The sequence below is a fragment of the Sphaerodactylus townsendi genome, unplaced genomic scaffold, assembly GCF_021028975.2.
Source record: "Sphaerodactylus townsendi isolate TG3544 unplaced genomic scaffold, MPM_Stown_v2.3 scaffold_21, whole genome shotgun sequence".
NCBI lineage: Eukaryota > Metazoa > Chordata > Lepidosauria > Squamata > Sphaerodactylidae > Sphaerodactylus > Sphaerodactylus townsendi.
This window is the reverse complement of record NW_025950374.1, coordinates 1419451-1438649: the sequence shown is the minus strand read 5'-3', so window position 1 is coordinate 1438649 and position 19199 is coordinate 1419451. Positions and strand designations below refer to the sequence as shown.

Sequence of the window (19199 nt, the reverse complement as noted above, 5' to 3'; positions counted from 1 at the left end):
TCCTCATTCCCACGCTCCTGCCGACTCTCACCCTTAGAAGATTGTCCTCCGTTTGTCTCTGGTTAGCCAACAGTCTTTCTCCTTGTTTTGCGGTTGCGATTGCGTCTGCTGTGGCGATCGAGCATTGCTCTTCTTCAGCTATTCTGCTACTCTGCAACGCACCAACTCTAGTTTTTGCTCCCGTTGACATTATTTCTATGCAATTCTTTCTTTTAATTAGCTGTTATTTGTTGAAGGACCTCTTTGTAGTATTTAGTATCTTTAGCGTATTGTCTCCGGCGGCTCCTATGGTGCTATCTTCTCCATTGTAATGGCCTTCCCTCTCTTGCTGTTAAAGCGGGCTTAGAGGAAATTGCCTGCAGCCATTTCTCCCCCGACTTGTTTCTTTCGTTCTCCTCTACCTTTTCTTCCCCTGTCTGGGGATTGTGAAGATTGGGTAGGATTTCTCCGGAGAAACTCCGGAGACGTTTGATAACCACCAATCCGGAACCGGAAGCCATTTAACTTGTATTGTTGTGGACACTGTTCATTCTATCCTGTTTTGCTCTGACAGTCGTATACTAACCTAAGATGGAGACTCACAGGAAGTTAATCTAGTGAAGAAAAAACTAGATCCTGCCTCTCAGAGATTGGGGTAAGAAAGAACCCAACAAGATGACCTCCTTTCCCCCAGGAGAAGACTCCTTCACAGTGAGTATCCAATGGGTTATTCTAATATATTATTCTAAGAGCCAACTGAACATAGAAATAGAAGAGGAGGAGGAGGAGCAGGAGTTTGGATTTATATCCCTCCTTTCTCTTCTATAAGGAGTCTCAAAAAAGCTTACAAACTCATTCCCTTCCTCTCCCCACAACAGATCCCTTGTGAGGATAGTGGGTTTCAGAGAGTCCTCAAAGAACTGTGACCAGCCCAAGGTCACCCAGCAAGCTTCCTAAGGAGTGGAAAATCAAATCTGGTCATCTGGTTTGAGTCTGCCACTCATGTGGAGGAGTGGGAAATCAAACCCAGTTCTCCAGATTAAAGTTCACTGCTCTTAACCATTATACCATGCTGACCCTCTAACAGCTTCAACATCTTTAAAAAAAACCCCAAAACCTCAAAGCCACGTAAGGCCAATAACATAGCTCATTGTGTGAGCTTCTGAGTTCTCTAGAACTTTCTCAGGCTAGATGCTACATGCATAAAAGGGGCAGGGGAGAAGTGGCAGAGATATTTGGGCATGGTCTTTGCCTTCTGCTGTGCTCTCATTATGGTTCTTGTTTTTAAACTGCCACGTCACTTTCCTAGCTAGGTAGGAGCACAGCCATTCCAGAATGTGCATCCCCCAGGCCGGGTCCAGGCTTGTTTGGGCCCTGAGCAGCAGAATGTGAGTGGGGCCTCTTCCCTTTGTTTCACCAAGTTTATTGGGAATGGCCCCATTCAGAGGGTGACAATAGCCTGAGGCTGCCTACGCTCAGGTATCCAAATGGGCTTCCTGCTCTGGCCACTGCTGGCTGAGTGTCCTGCTGTCTCTTCTCCTGGTTACTTGTCTCTCCAGGTTCTTCTTTCCTCTGCTGCCTCCTTTGCCTCTTGTCGAGCCGCCTGGTTCCTGTCTGGCCCCCTGTCTGGTGCTCAGCCTCTCTCTTCCCATGCAGTCTTCATGTGGCTCATGACAGCTCACTGTTCCTAGATTAGCCATGTCCCCAAGCCTGCCCCTATCCACTGGGCACGCTGGGCAACTTGGCGAAGCAATAGGCAATCTCACACCTCTTGGCATTATCTGCAGGGCCCAGAAGGTACACACTAGCTCCCACTGGTCATCTGGAAGTGCACTGGAAATGTGGCACAGCTCTATCACCACATGTCCTTGGCTCCAACTTCTGCAGAGCATAGGCTCCTCTTGGTGAGCAGCTGTCACTCTGCCTTTGGGCTGGGCCTCTTTGGGGCCACCACAATGTACCATAGGCCTAATCAGGCAGGACTCTTCTTATATTCTCAACAGTCAGAAAGCTGGTAGAGCAAGTTAAACAATTTGTTCAATACTCTAAATCTGGTGCATACCATATTTTACCCTCTTGCCTCCAAAGCTGTACTGAGTCTGTGGTCATCTGATTAATGATAAGCTTTCTTCATTCCCAGAGATTATGCTTCTCATTAAAAAACCCCACAGAGATTCTACTTCAGATCCATTGCATTTTCAAGGTTTTTAATACACTACATGAAGCCCTTGCGACAGAACAAAGAGAAAGAGAATCCAAAGAGCATCCTGTAGGATGCAGGATGTGTTTTTCACTGTAGGCTCAACAAGGTACGTATGGTCTAGCAATGCAGCTGCGTTTCCTGGAAAGAAGGACACGGAGATGGGGCTACTGAACAGTAGTTGACAAAGAGGTCTGGTCCCCTCCCTCACAAACAAGTTTGGCATTTCTACTTCAAAAATCAAGAAATGACAAGCAAAGAGAGGCATACAGATATGCAGCCAGTTACAAAATTACTCAGATAAAAAGTACTCAGATACTTGTCTAACTTGGCCCAAACTTGTACAAAAAAAATCACACTGGCAAAAGATGACATTTATGCAATTTCAAGCAGATGAGTTCAGGTTATGGAGTGAGACATCAAGGACAGGTTTATAGGAATCCACTGGCTATGAAAAAGGAGAATGATGGTTCAGTCCCATAGAATATATCACAGCCTCTCCATCAGAATAAAAGCCTCAATGTCTTTGGCACTGCATGAATGAAAATAGCACGTAAAGGAGTCAAGGTGAACCGTGACAGAGTTTTACCCAAAAACACCTGGGCAAGGATGGAAAGCTTCTTGCAAATGGAGGTCTCACTGGAGCCCCTCGGACCTTTTAAGTCATTAGCTTCGCTCCAGAAAATAGGAGTCCTTGAGTGAATATAGTAATAAATATTTTAATAATTAATATGCATGAAATTGTGAATTAAAAACAGCGATAGAGCAGACACTTTACGAATCAAAGCACTCCTGACAGATGGCCATCCAGTATCTCTTTAAAAACATCCAAAGAAGGAGACTCCACCACACTCCGAGGTAGCACATGCCACTGTTGAACAACCCTCACTGTCAGGAAGTTTTTCCTGATGTTTAGGTGGAATCTCTTTTCCTTCACCTTGAACCCATTACTCCTGGTCCTAGTGCCTAGAGCAGCAGAAAACAAGCTTGCTTCCTCACCAACATGGCATTCCTTCAAATATCTTAACATGGCTATCATGTCACCTCTTAACCTTCTCTTCACCAAACTAAACATCCCCAGCTCCCTAAGTCTCTCCCCATAGGGCAGTGGTGGTGAACCTATGGCACTCCATGCCATGCTGGCAGGGGCTGATGGGAATTGTAGTCCATGAGCATCTGGAGTGCCATAGGTTTGCCACCACGGCCATAGGGCATGGATTCCCGACCTTTGACCATTTCCGTTGCCCTCCTCTGGACCCATTCCAGCTTGTCAATATCCTTCTGGAATTGCGGTGCCCAGAACTATGCATCTGCAGCTCTTGCCCGCTGCCCCACACTGGCTCTCGGTGGCACTTTACACACGTACATTTCCCTCAGAATAAGCTCTACTGGAAGCATTATACATGGAAAGTTCTCTAATTCAAGACTTGGAGGAAAAAAACTCCTGGCTGATTAAAAACGCAATACTGTGCTGAGTTAATCCAGCGTAAGCCCACTGAAATGAATGCAGCAAGTCTGAATAGCCTGTACCAGTTAAACACGTTTTTATACTACCAACACTTTGATACAGGCACTTTTTGAGGTTAGTGACGGAGGAATGAAAATTTGCAGCTTAGTCGTGTGTGCAGCTCAAGTCCCCTTTCAAAGAGCAACAGAGTTTGAAAGCAAAACCCACCACCAACACCCCTGTGCCCCTGGATCTGCAGGCTGCTGTGTTCCTGGGCAGTCAGATAAGCTATTCAGGTTCCCTAGCATTGGCTGTGTCTTTCCTTCTAGGAGGGTAAAACTGGATCTAGAAGGACTACAGGATGAGTCTCTCAGGTAGCCCTGCATCGTCCTGGCAGCCATTTCAGCAGGAATTCAAGCAGTTCTGACATACATCACCATAATTTTAAATCAAATATCCAGAGACTTGCTGGTTGGAATAATGGAGTTAGTTTTTACTATACTACACAGCTGTCTTGCTTTTTTAAAATCAAAGCCATGTGGTAAAAGTTCAGCAATTTAAATTGTAGTATGACAGATGTGCTTTAGCCTATTTTGTTCAGCTGTTGCTTAACACAGGCCATGCTGACATTTCAGATGTATCCTATTAAGATAAACAAACATGCACCATGAATTCCAGGACAAACTATTCCCAAGTGGTCTTGTGGGATGAGTTTAAACAGCTTGTTTGCTTATTTAAAACATTTCTTTGCTGCCTTTCTACCCAAATAGTGCCTTCAAGATGGTGAACACCAAACATTAAAACCATTCAACAATAAAAACATTTAAAATAAATAATACATGCAATTCAATAAAAACATACAAACAAACATAACACTGAAAACTGGCAGACAGCCAGTAATAGTTGTCAGGGGTTTGCCAAACAGAATTTTTTTTTAAAAGTCTTCACCTGCTGGTAGAAGACAAACACCAAGGGAAGCAGATGACTCTCCCTAGGGAGGGAGAGCTTTGGTGCTCTGACCAAGAAAGTTTGGTTCAAGGGGTCCAAAGTTATGGACCCTCAAAATGTAGCCCCATCTACTATTAGCTCCCATTGGAAACAATGAGGGATGGGGGCACCCTCTTTGGGGGTCCATAACTTTGGACACCCTGAACCAAACTTTACCAAACTTGGCTGGTATCATCAGGAGTGTCACCTGATGATATCCTGAAATTGTGGTGCTGCTAGCCTAAAAACGGCACCCCCTGGCGGCTGGCAAAGTAAAAACCCTAAAATATTTTTTAAAATACAGCTGACTTGTGTATAAGTTGGGGGGGGGGGGGTTCAGCACAAAAAGTGTGCTGAAAATCTCGACTTATACACAAGAATATACGGTACTCGAATGTGGATTACAGATGTGAAGGCCCAGAAAAAAACACACATAAAAGAAAATGACCATGATGTAAAAAGACCCCTGCTGGATCAGACCAGTGAGGGCCCATCTTGTCCAGCAGCCTTTCTCAAACAGTGGCCAACCAGGAGGGCCAACCAGCCGGGGGGGGGGGGGGGGGCACAGAGGCTGAGGTGTTTCCCTGGTGCTGCATCCATCACTGGTATACAGAGGTTCCTATAGTTCCCCATGGTTCAAAACCATTGATTGACTTATCTTTCATAAACCTAAATTGGGACATTTGGGTGAGAACTGGGGAAAAAAACCTATTTTTCCTCTTCCAGAATGAAGGGTTTCTAAGGAAAGGTTTTACTCAAAATCTGTAATATGTATTTTTTTAGCATACAGCAGCATGACACAGTGAGATGATTAACATGACATTCCGTGACCACCAGTGGTTGTCTGGTTCAGCATCCTATGAGGCCTTCCCTTGAAATTGCCCACTCGTGCTGGATTTACATCCTCTGAAGGTTTCTCTTCATGCCGCATGGCTGGTAGCCATTGAATCTGTTTGACATGACCATGAACATATTGTTTTAAAAGGTTTTCTTGCGTACACGCAGTGGTGGGATTCAGCAGGTTTGCACCACTTTGGCAGAACCGGTTGTTAAAATGGTGCTTGTAAGCAACTAGTTGTTAAATTATTTGAATCCCACCACTGCATACACGCCACCTACTAGAATCCTTGTTGCCCCGCAAAAGCCCCGCACACTTTTTAAATGCCTGGTGTATGACTGCTAATTCTCCCAGATTTCTTGACGTTCTTTGATAGCATCAATCATAGTATCTTTCCGGACCACCTTTTAGTACTAGGATTGGGAGGTGCTGTCCTGTGGTGGTGTCAGTCCAGCTGAAGGATAGTTGTCAGAGTGGGGTGCCGTTGCGCTGCTGCCCTTCCCCTGAGCCCCTTGCTTACAGGGTGCCTTCAGGTCCCTCCCATCTTGCCTCCCATGCTTCCCAGCATCTATACAGTGCTGCTGGGAGAAGTCATCGAGAAATTTGAACTGAATGGCCACTAATATGCAGATGACACTTCGTTCTATCTTGCACTTCCAGCAGATCCCGTGGAGGCCGTGGAAACTGAACAAGTGCCTGGTGTCAGTTTCAGAATGAATGAGGGCTACAAACTGAAACATAATCCTGACAAATACTAAGGTGCTGTTGATGGGGAAGCCTGACCCAGGAGATGGTTTATCTCGTGTTCTGGATGGGGCTGCTTCCCAAAGATGCAGGTTCTTATCTTGGGGATACTCCTAGGATCCAGGGACATAGGTGGGGGGGGGGGTTTCCCTCGGGTTCATACCCCACCCATTACATGTCCAACTTGCTTGAAACAATGCATGGAATGGAACAGCCAGAAAGCCCTCAGTCCCACCCCATAAAAATCCATACCGATGTCACTGCTAGGATCGGGACTTCCTGTTAGATAAACAAGTGGAAGTGGTGGTTGGGGTGCCTTGTGAACCAGCAGCAGCCTTTCCTGACTGGGGGGTGGGGGGGGAAGATGTGTGGTGCATGCCCTTGTAAAATCTAGATTTGTTTGCCACAGTGTGCTCTCTGTAGGGCTGCCTTAATGCTTGGTACAGAATGTGTTTGGTACAGAACATCTGGCCAAAATGTTGTCTGGAATGAGCCACAGGGACCACAGTCCTGTTCTGCCTCCACAGGCTCCCAATTTGTTTCCAGGTCCAAGTCAAGGAGCTGGTATTGACCTTTAAAACCATATATGGTTTGGGATTTAGCACACATTTTGGTTAATGGCCCTGCCTGGGGTGCCCCTGCCTCACTGACCTCCTCTGCACGAAGGGGACTGGGCCGGGAGGGGGGAGGCCGGGGGCTCCCATTACATGGTCCCCTGCCTGCCAAGAGGCAATCCAAACCCTAAAAATCGCCTTCACATCAGAACCCACGCAGACCCGACCAAACAATTCATCGTGCGCGTCAATGCCTCGGACGTGGCGATGGGGGCCACCCTGCTTCAAAAGGGGGAATGGGAAACTCCACGCCTGCGCTTTCCTGTCGCGCAAGTTCTCCGGGTCCGAATTAAATTGGATGGTTGGGGACAAGGAAACGAGCGCAATTCGCCACGCCTTGGCGACCTGGCGGCACTGGCTGGAGGGGGCCCTCCTCCCATTGGAGGTATGGACAGATCACAAGAACCTGGCTTTCCTGAAATCCCCCAGTCGACTCTCCGCCAAACAGTTACGCTGGGCGGACTTCTTTGCCAGGTTGAACTTCACCTTGAACTTTTTTCTGGGAAAAAGCAACCCGTTAGCAGACGCACTCTCTCAGCTACCCGACTCCTCCCCAGCGGAGGAGCGCCCCATAGGGACGGTGTTCTCCCCCTCCCAGCTCGGCATGCAGGCGGTCACCTGATCTTGCGCCAAGGCGCACGGATCGAACCCTGGTGCCACGCCAACCCTCCCTTTAGCCCTCAAAACGGAGCTCCGCGCACACTCCACGTCAGCCACAGACACGGATCGGGAAGCGGGCGCCCTCACCGATAGGGGGGCCTTTGGTGGAGGAGGGACAAGGTTCACATTCCAGCAGAACTACGGGGGAGGGTACTCGCGGGTTGCCATGATGCCAAGTCGGCGGGACACGGGGGCTTCATTAAAACACTCCACCTCGCCAGGAGGCAGTTCTGGTGGCCATCCCTCCGCAAAGATGTGGCCGATTACGTGGCGGGATGCCCGGTCTGCGCCACCGCCAAGAATGTAACGGGGAAGAAGCCTGGCTTGTTACATCCCCTCCCTGATGCTCCATGGTGCCATATCTCCATGGACTTCATCTTGGACCTCCCCTCCAGTGGTGGGAAGTCAGCAATCTGGGTGGTGGTGGACCTGTTCTTGAAACAAGCTCACTTCATCCTGTATAGTGGCTTACCCTCAGCCCAGAAACTGGCTCGCCTCTTCCTAACCCACATCTACCGCCTACACGGGGCCCCACACAAAGTAATCTCCGATCAAGGGCCCCAATTCATCTCCCGCTTTTGGCGGGTGTTCATGAAACTGTTGGGGGTGGAACTGGGGCTCTCATCGGCATACCATGCGGCAACCGACGGCCAGACCGAATGGGTTAACGGCATTCTGGAGCAGTACCTCCGCTGCTATATTAACCAACACAACGATGATTGGGCGCCCCTCCTCCTTTTCGCAGAATACGCATACAACAATGTGGTTCATTCAAGCACCGGCCAAAGCCCCTTCAAAATTGTCTATGGGCATGACAATTCACCGTTTCCCCTTGAGGGGGAGCCAGCGGACGGGCCGCCGGACCTACAGGAGTGGATTGCCGCCCTGTGAGACACCTGGACCGTAGCGCTGGAATCGTTAACAAAAGCGAAGGCGGACTACAGGCAATTCACGGACCGTAAACGCCACCCTGTGGATTACAAGGTGGGCGACCGGGCATATTTGTCTACGAGAAATCTAAAGGACTTCCCAGGGACCCGGAAGCTTGGAGCCAGGTTCATCGGCCCTTTTCGCATCTCCCGAGTCATCAACCCGGTTGCGGTTGAACTTGAACCCCCAAAGACACTCGCTTGTGTGCACCCAGTATTTCACATCAGCCTATTAAAGAAGGCTGCACCCTTCGACAACTGGCACCCGGATGCCCCGCCACCTGAAGTGTTCGTGGTCAACGGCGAGATACACCAGGAGGTGGCGGCCATCATAGACTCGTGACTGCACAGGGGGATGCTGCAATACCTGGTCGAATAGAAGGACCTTCCCCCTGGCTACAACAAGTGGGTGGCCGCACAACACGTCGCAGCTCCACGCCTCCTCCGGGCCTTCCATTGAGCTTACCCCGACAAACTGGGTGGGAGGGGGCCTTAAGGGGAGAGGGGTTGTCAGGGTTGCGGCCCTGCCAGTAAGTTTCTATTCCCCAGTAAGTTTCTGTTTCCCCAGTTATTCCTGTTCCCGCCATTGGGAGGGACCGCCCCCAACAACCCCTATATATACTGGAACTGAGGGCAAGAACCCTCAGTTCCAACACCCTGTAGCATAGGGCAACACAATTCAATAAAGTTCGTTTCTTTGTTCCAAAGTCGACTTTGTCTGAGTGTGTCCAGCCTTACAAGGCCTAGTAACACCAGGACTGGAGTGAGGGGGAACTGTGCCTGGGGCACATGTGTGCCCTGCCCCCGCCATGGCGTGCGTCCAGTGCGTCGCACCCCCACACCCTCTTGGCACTATGCCACTGGGTAGCACTGGTTAGGCCACAAGTAGCTGGCAGGAGTAAGATGGCTTGCTCAGGATAAGCAAGACTAATCGGCAAGCACCTTGAGATGTCCGGTGTGATGGAAAACAGACCAGAACATGCCTCACAGCTGGGTGGGCTGTGAAGGAGCATCCATGGTGCTGAGCAGCATCTTCTGAACCTGGTAGGAGCACTGCGGCTCATCAGGCAAGTGGCCCAAAGCCTGGCACCTTTCTGCACACACAACTATACAGGCAGCAATAATCAAGGCCGGCTGAGTTTATGTATAATTGCTCTTTCTCACTGGCATTCAAGGTGGATGATACAGAATAGGTTGAAACAATCAATGCCATGGGGCATCCAACAGACAATGCAATAGCATTTGACATAGAAATCCTGGACCAACCAGAGATCAAAAACAATGGTAAAGCAAAGAAAACTTTAACACAACCCATTAAACCCATTGAACGATGCACAAATTACATAGCAGAAACCTACTTATAGCAGCTGAGAGTACAAACTATACACAGTGGTATACTCTACAGTCCCTAACCCTTTAACCCAAGCTCCTTCCTGAGTCACTTTGTTACCGTATAGCCTTATTTCCTGTACAAAAAGCCCTCCTGAATAATTGTTTTGCATTGTTTATGGAAAGTCCGGAGCGTGGGAGACTTCCTGATCTCAGCAGACCGGCCGTTCCACAACGCAGAACTCTGAAAGTGAAGGATGCTCTGTAGAAATGATTGTCATCTCTGAGTAAAGAAAATCCTAATTTTGCCAGAAAACAGTGTACATAAGGAAATAATGAAACTAAAACTGATCTTCAAGTACACATGTAGCATAGCCTACATTAGGAATGGAAGATTTTGAATTGGGGTATGCATTTATGCAGAATGAGATGACAGAATTCAAGATTGTTACACTTCAAACTAAAGTGTGTAAGTATGTTTGTGTGTGGAGGTGTGTGTGTCTTCTCTCCTTCCAGATTAAAAAGTCCTCTGAATGTATTAAAATAACACATTAGATTCTCAGAGTAGAAGGGAAATGTAGCCTTCTCAATATTCTTGTTTACAGCATGCACAGAGCTTTGTATATAGATGAGTTCTTAAAATAAATAAACAAACAAACAAATTATATTCCTGCAATTCAAAGTGTGTGAAATCCATCCCCCTGCACTCCAGAATTCCAACGCAAAGATCACCTAAAACAACAAATACTGGGAAAAGCTATTTACCTACCATAACCACTATATAGAATTGCATGTAAAGTCTTCTCATATGCCACAAAGACAAGACACATTAAAAGTGTGAGGAAAATAGAAACTCACCCTCTGATCCTTCACTGTTTTTGCTCCTTTTGTTTCGGCGGATAGGTTGGCTTTCTTCTTCCAGGAGAGGTCTTTCTTCAGAAGAGAAAAAATTCAGAAATGCCACCTGAAAAATGAATGCAAGATGCTAAAATCCTCTGGACAGAAAAGGGGCACCCAAACCATGCCCCAGCAAATCCGCAGCAAAGACATTAAAACATCTTTCTAGTTTTGATTTTTTTTCATCAGTCAGACTTGACTTAGTCATGCAAGAGATGGATCCCATGTGTAGCCCATCTTGATCCTTGGAAATGTTTTTGTCATTTATGAAAATGAGTGCATTAAGTGCCTTTAAAACACGAATTTCCTTGCTAAGGCTGCAAGACAGAACTAAGACAGACAAAGGTGGAACCAAATGCAGCAGCCAAGAACCTGGGCTTCAAAGGGTCAAAGCATCAGCTCTTGAAACCACAACTGTCTCTTTGATTATCTTTAGAGTGGAGAGCACAGGGTGCAAAGGCAACAGGCATGTTTTGCACAACTGCCATTACATTGACTGGACCATTAGAAATCCATACACAGACAGCCTGCGAGGAGAAGGAGGGCGGCAAACCCTTGGGAAGAACCCAACCCCTCCATTCCCCGAGAGTTTGATCGTGCAGGAAAGGCCGATGACTGGGTTTTTTTATTTATCTAGTCTTCAATCTCAGCAAAATGCAGCTGCCCCACATTGCCAACCACTTAACACTTAAGACATTAAGTTGTCCATTATCCTCAAACCAGAGTAAGACAGTGGGAAGAAGAGCATACTTTACACACAAACAGTATGGGAGAATTATTGTATGGGAGAATGGGCATTCTAGACATCTTTCCACATACTCTATACAAGCCACGATTAGCTTGAATATGTCAATTTCCTTTCTGCCCCATTTCACAGACATTCCGATGCCCGCAACCATCCCGTGCCTCCTGGGGAAATGCCCGCCCAGTCCCCATCAGACTTTTTTTTCTTCTGAAATGTACAAAATCATCTCATGCATTCCCAGAGAGTTTCCGAAGTGTGGATAATAGTATTCCTGGTCTGGTTCAATTTGGTTGAATTACTGATAGGCACTTGGTCAATGAAGTTTGCTATTGGGGAAAGTTATTTTGGGATGGGGCGGAGGGGAGTACCAGGCAGACCAGCAAGTGACTTGCTTCAACTTTACACAAGCTATGTTCAACTTTGATATCAATAGACTGCAGTTTAGCCTCCCAGTTTAGGAGGAAAGACTTTAAATTCAGAATATAAAAACTTCTGCATTTATTTTCAAAACTAAAAAGTCAGGAACACTCAGAATGGAAACAATATGGTAGTTAAACAGATCAAAATGCATCATGATTCTTTGGCACATAAGTAATACAATTTACTGTAACATAGGCTATAAACTCATTACACAGGTGCTGAAACCCGTGTAAGATTTCAAACAGACTAGGATACTTCAACACAGAGGAATGTTTGATCCCCTTAGGGAGGTCATTCAGCTACTTTATATTTATCTTAAATTTTCTTTGGGAATTGAGGCAGGTGGAGACTGCAAAGTAAAACCTGCTTTCCTGCAAGAGATCTAGTTATTTGGTTTAAAGAGCTAAAATGCCACATGTTTTAAGGCACTATGACCTTTCCAAACAGGAAGGCAACAGCATTTTTGCAATGCAGTCCAAGATAGTCTGGTTCCTCAAAAAGGCAACAGAAATAAATCACATTTTATTCAACAGGGTTTACTCCCAGGAAAATGTTTCTTTCGAACTGCAACACCAACCCTTGCCATTCACGTCAGAAATGAATACCGGCCATGCACCCCAGCCTGGCTACGACTATTGTTACTGGAAAGCCACTGTGATGCGCTGCTTCATGTCATCCCAGGAGCTGAGTGACCCCCTTTTGAAGACAAAGAAAGCAGGAACCTCCTGTGCTCTGTCATCTGCTAGCTTTCTGCAGTCCCCAGCTCCATGCATGTCTCCTTGCTCTAGTCATGCTGATTACATCTGGCAGGGAGCCTCTGCATCCTGACCCCAACCGGCCCTTTCAGTAATCATCACTCCTCTCTTCTGGCATGGATATAAGGGCTGATGGATCTTCATTCTTATTTGTATCTGATCAAGTGAACTTTGACTCATGAAAACTTACATCCTGGAACAGCTCTAAGGTGCTACTGGATTCAAGGCTTGTTCTGGCAAAAACTCCCGAGTAAACTTCGCAGTCATGGACTCAAAGGTCTTCCAATGTCTCCAAGTGCTTGGAGGCAACATCAGAAAAGGCCTTGGCCTCTCTGCGCAGCTTGTTGGCCCTCTTGGACACCTAGTTAGCCACACTATGGAATAGGATGCTGGACATGGTGGACAGCTGGTCTAATCCACCAGTGCTTTTATTCTGTCCTTACAAAGCACTAAATCAAGAAGCACCAAAATTTGGTCCCTTCCTTGTTTTCACTGTGTCTCATTCATCTCCCTTAGATGTGAGGCAGATGACAGATGAGACAATTCTAAAAAAAGCAAATCTTCTAATCTGGAAGGAAGACAGACTCCACCCGAGAGTGCCAAGAGCACTGAAGCCCCAAAGAATCCCCAGTTTGCCTTGCTTCAATTTGAAAGACATCTGAAAACATGCAAAATACTCCAAATTAAAAGTATACACATATGGCACACATCACTTTCCCTTCCCTTTGTGTATATTAATTATATTCAAACAAAGGACTAGGTAGAGGCAGGAAATTGGAGAAATCAACAATGGAAAAAGCAAACAATTTCAAAGCTCTTTTGCCTTCAAGAGTAGAGCAATTGGAAAATTTGGTGTGCAACGTGCCTTCCAAATTTTCAATGTTTTTCTCCTTTGGAAATAGGTTAACAAAGATCTGCTTCCACGCTGTTTCCACTGAGTGTTGTTGCCGCAAACAGTGTTTGACTACAATCAAGATGACATAGATTCAAATCCCTCACTTGGACTTGGGCCAGTCACTCTTTGAACTTTACTTTCTTCTAAGGCAGCGGTTCTCAACCTGGGGGTTGCGACCCCTTTCGGGTTGAACGACCCTTTCACAGGAGTAACCAAGACCACCGTAGACCAGGAAATTCCCATCACTCTCTCAGCCACAGCCACGCCATAATGGTGGATCAGGTGCAGACTTTTTCGCCTCCACCTGAGACCTTCCATAGGTCTTCAGCTGAGAGGACCTGAGCAGCAACCCGCCAAGGGGCAAAAGCCCCCAACAAGACGCAAGAGGACACCTGGGAGAAGGTAGCAGCAGCCCCTGCTACTGCCACCGCTGCTGCCGCGGCGCCAAAAACAAAGATGACGACCCGGGCCGAGAGGGGTACAGCTCCTCCGTCACAGCAGAGGCTCCTGGCACCTGGCAATTGGTCACGCCATGATTCCGGCCCCTATAGGGCCAGTGAAGGAGCAAGGCTGCAAGGCGGGGCCAGCAAGGAGTTTCCCACTGTCGCGGAGGATGATCCACTCCTCCCAGCTGGAGCTGATGCCGGATCCAGGCAAGATTGGGGTGTGGGGGGCTGGGAAGGCGAGTCGTCCAGTGGAGAGGGCAGAGAACACCCCCCCCCCCCGAGACCAGAGCAACCCAAACCTCAGAGGGCAGAGCAACCCCAGATCTGGAGGGCAGAGCAACCCCCAGGGTGGGCAGGGCTACCTCCCCCATTCTTTCCTCCAATTCAAACGGCCAGGAAAACAGAGCCTTTCGAGCAGGCTCATGGAGGGACGCTCCCCCAGATGCACTCATGAACAGTTTAGAGAGACCATGGGGGTCACCACAACATCAGGAACTATTTTAAAGGGTCACGGCTTTAGGAAGGTTGAGAACCACTGTTCTAAGGGTTTTGTGAAAATTCAGTTGGGGATGATGCTGTTCTAACCTCTTTGAGAAAGGGCGGGACAAAAATCGAAGTAATAAATAAACTCTTAGCATCACCTGAACAGATATGTTCCATAAACTGAAGCTGAAGTTAGTAGAATAAAACAGATTAAGTGACTGAGAACTTTAAAAAACCAGGTAATAAGCAGGACAATGTCTTTTTTGGGAGACATTGCAGACGTTGCTCCAGCTCACATTCCCTGCCCATTCTGCTCCTATGAAGGCATGCTCCCAATGTTCCCTGTCAGTTGTGCGTGCGTGCAGCTGCGTGATCATGTCAGGGGATGCTATCTAAGTGACTGAGATGCATTCCTAACTCAGTGTAACTGCTTGCAACTATATATCAATGCTGCTACAAGACAGCTGTAACCAGCCTGTTTTATGATACCACTGCCATCTGGCACATTCTTTCCTTGATCTTTACTTTATAGCTTCACATGCTCTGTAGATAACTAGGCTTCCCCCTGACACCCTGGTCTCATGAGATACGGCATTGTTTCCATTGTTCCGAGGGGACAGGATGCCAAGTGGCTCTCTATCACTATCTGTTGCCAACCTTGGGACGCCTCAGCTTCGCAAACTCTTTCTTTCTAACTTCTTGGGAAAGCAGGAGAGGGGGACTGACAATGGGGATAAAGGGGATAGCAAAGGCCAGGCCTGTCAGAACTGACAGGTGATCACATTAGTGCCACCCAGTAGAGGGGCTGCTCAGCAGAAGGAGCTCTTCTGGGCGGCTCAGTTTTCAGACCACTCTGCAGCACGGGAAGCACTTAAGAGAGGCCCCTGCGTGACGCTCCCAAGCAAGGCACCATTCATTTTCTTCTGAAGTGTCAGAAAGAAACAAAACCTAACCCAAAATGTGCAGCAGCTAACATGGATACTTGATTACCAAACAGATACTTCCCCCCGTTATTCATGAACAAGGTTTAGTCTGAAAGCAGCTGATGCAGCCACCTTGGTGAAACTAAAGAGCTCTGACTGGACCCCTACGCCACCCTCACCTCCAGAAAAGCGGGACAGAGGTGCAGTGAAGGGGAGGGGAACAAATCTAACAGCAACCCTGCTGAGAGGGACCAAGAAGGAAGGAAGGCCAGAATTCCACAGCTCACACTTTTAGAGAAGTGAGCCTCAGTTACACTCACTTCTGCTGTGTTTTTAGGGCTCGTGGTACAGAGCTGACCTGACTTGGTTTTAGTTTTGCTTGCTGGAAGTGAAAATAGTTGCCAATGAAAAGTGGCTGGGTACAGAGGGATAGCATCCATTTCAGAAGTTTAAAGAACCATGCAAAAACCTTCAATATTGGAGAGATCTGCATGGCTATTCTGGTATCTAAGAATCTAGTGCCATGAATCTATGTTGTGCACCGCTCTGAGCCCTCCAGGGGAGGGCGGTATATAAATTAAATACCTAATCTAATCTAATCTAATGATTTGGCTCTTTGGCCTACCACCAGTCCCTCTATTTCCCATGGCGGCACCTGCCCACGTTTCAGGACAGAGGGCAAGGCTACGGCTTCATGAGGGTTCTTGTTGGCAAGTGGCTCCTACCCTGAAACAGCTGCCACTGGAAGCACCGGAGGGTGGGCAAGGGGCAAGCCCAAGACGGCCTGGGACCCACAGGGCTGCAGAACGGCCTCTCTGACTCTGCCCTGCCACGGCAGACGCACACGTCGGAATAAAGCTTTTTCAGGGGGCCTCCCTGTAAATGGGTATGATTGGTACCTGTTCGTCCAAACACATTCTCGGTGGTGGCCCCTGCTTTGTGGAACGGCCTGGCTAAGGAAGTCTGATAGGCTCCCGTCTTGCTATAATTCCACAAAACAGTAATGTTCAGGAGAACATTTTTTCACCAAGGTACTAAAACAACTCAGGAGGTTGCTTCTGCAAGGAAATAATATTGTAGTCTATTTCAATATTGATTGTATGTATCACTTCCCTTTCTTCTCTGTAATTGCCTCCTCCGGGGGTGAAATGCAAGGTAGCCACGGGTGGTGCCACAGTGGCGCAGCCCTGCCACTTCCAAAGGGGTTCCGGACAGCGTTGAAAGGGCAAAAACCTGGAAACCCCATTAAAGCATCAGAATTACGACACACTTTTCTTGCATTGTAACTCTGCCACCAGCTTGGGGGCATTCCCAGGCTGAAAGCCTTTGGAAGCTCTGCCTCTGGAATGCACCTGCACCTGCCCCCACCCTCACTGCCACGAGATTTCATGCCTGGTGGGCATCATCGCAGCTTGGACTTCTGGATCCGGGGGCTGCGGAATGGTGCAGCTCCCCACCAGCCATGCATTCACCCTCTCCACCAGCGTGTCTGCCCTTCATGCTGGCGAAGTGGGCATCCCGATGCTGATTCCACAATGGACTGGGCTCTTGGTTTTTAATTTATTTATTTGGAGATGTTGCCTTATGCCACTTTTATTCACACTGCCCTCCAGTCTGCAATCCTAGCCCTACAGTACTCTCCACTGGAGTGTTCTGCTGTCTGACTGAATTGCTTTTCACATTTCGTAATCCATCTTGTAATTCACCTTGAGTCTCAGGGAGAAAGGTGGATTATAAAAAAGTCAACAATAATTAAAGGGACAGGAACTCCGGCTGTTGCTTCTAACTTGGGGTTATGTGTGTTTCTTTGGGGGGGGGGGGGAGAGATGATGCACTAATGATGCACGGCTGTAATGGGTTTCTCAACTGACTCCTAAGATCAACTGTCATTTTTATTTTGCTGGTGAAAAAGAAAAGTGTCCACTGTCATCTGGCAGACGGAGGCATTATCAGTGGAAGGCATTTTCAACCTACAGCTCAGACAGAGCTCCGTGCAATCCGTGGTTTGCTAAATGCTGCTGGGATGCCAACAAGCAAAAAGGCAACAGCTCCCCCTTCTCATTTCCCTCTATAAATTGTCAGGTTCTTGCCGAGCCCCCGAGCCCCCCCTCCCCCAACACTGATAAAAGCAAAGGAGATGAGGACGGAGCCTTCAAGTTGCTTCTGCTCTCTCCAGAGGGGAGGGCAGAAGGGACTGCCAGCTGCGAGCCGGGAAGGGGGGATGAGGCTTGGGGGGCAATGTCCATGGGCTTCCTCGGCCCCACCCACGTCAATGATGACATGGGTGGGGCCAAGGGCGCCTGAAGACAACGAGGCAGCAGGACTTCCTGCTGCCTTGCCATCTTCCTGGTCACATGGGGAGGGCGATTTTGCGAGCCCCCCCACGTGACCAGATTAGTGGCGCCCGGGGACAGAGGGTGCCCCCCATCCCTGGGCAGATGCGTCACTGCCAACCAGTTACCCTACAGGGCCAACAAACACGGCACAGAGGCCAAGGACTTCCCATGATGCCATTGCCTAGCACTGGACATTGAGGCTAGTATAAAAAAGTTCCTTTGACTCACTACGGCCGGTAGCCATGATGGATCTATTCTTCATGAATCTGTTTAAACCCCTTTTAAAGCCATCCATACTCATGGCTGTCACTACATCATCTGGCAGTGAATTCCACCAAGTACTAGTCGCATAAAGCATTTTTGGAGGCCCAGGTTTCCAACACAGCCAGGTCGGTGTTATTTCAACTGATCCCCTGCTGGTCTTGCTCTGATCCAGCCGTAATGATCCTGCAACAGACACCTCCAGAGTGGACTGCTGCAACTCACTGCCTTTGTGGCTGCTCCACAAACTGCAACTGGTCAGCGCAGGTTTTTACAGGGGCCCCCCGGAGGGCACACAGACCACCAGTGCTCCACCAGCAGCCCTGGCTCCACACTCAGTACCAGATTGTGCTCAAGGTGCTGGTATTGATCTCATTTACATACATTAAGATTCTTTTTACCTTACACTTACCAGCATTAAGCATCACTGTCTTTAAAGCTGTACATGGCTTGGGGCCAGCAAATTTGACGAACTGCCTAACCTCATATGAACTCCTTCAGAGCCCTGGCTTCCAGTGCTCTTGCCATCTAAAGATAGATGAGTGGCCACCCAAGAAGGAGGTTTCGTGGTCTTTCCCTCCCCACGGAGGGTCTTCTGTCTCCTTCCACTACTGTCTTCCACCAGCAGGACAGGACTTTGTTGTTTTGTCTGCCGTTCCCTCACTGATTCTCACTGATCTTTCTTCCCGTTCAGGAATCCTTCCCGTGGCAGGAATCCTTAATTCATCTATATTCCTAGTGCAGTGGACCTCTGGTGTCTTGACATGGAGAGGTTGAATGTTACTGCGGAAGGTGCGGTAGCCCCCAAAGAGGGCTCCGACCTTTCCCTTCTGGATCTGGAGGAACCGGCAGGAGAACGGGCCTCGCTGGTGGCTCTTTCCCGTCCTCGTATCAGCACGAGTCTTCCCCTTTACTCCGTTGGAGCGCAGGGGCGTGGCGGCGCACCATAGGGGACTTCCATGAGCCGCTTTGGGGCGCTGTCTATGGATCGAGCCTGTGGATCCGGATCTCTACCCGTTTTAGTGTGGATTACAAGAGCCTCTCCAGATGCAACTCTGTCAGTGGAGAGGCGTGGCCTGACCACCTTTCATAGCGGCAACCCAGGAACTCCATTGAACGCATTCCTGGACTTCGTGATTTTGGTGATGCTCCCAAAGAACCACCGTTAGGCACAGCACTGGGGAGCCCGGTCCGAAGGACACGGGGACTAAACTCTGGGATTGGGAGGGGGTATCCCATTACCGCTCTTCCAATCGGACCCCTGATCCCGGGCCAGCCGACCTGCGGTGAGGTGCCCCGGGGAGCCACCGG

The 19199-nt window shown here is 48.4% G+C and overlaps 1 protein-coding gene across 4 annotated transcripts in view; it reads right to left on the bottom strand.

Moving 5' to 3' along the window:
- Window positions 1–19199, bottom strand: part of EDA (ectodysplasin A) — a 155914-nt gene that overhangs the window by 79028 nt on the left and 57687 nt on the right. For all 4 annotated transcript variants that reach the window (XM_048482756.1, XM_048482758.1, XM_048482759.1 and 1 more), the window contains exon 2: window positions 10586–10691. In XM_048482756.1, the coding sequence (XP_048338713.1) occupies window positions 10586–10691 (106 nt within the window). The remainder of the gene's footprint in view (window positions 1–10585; window positions 10692–19199) is intronic.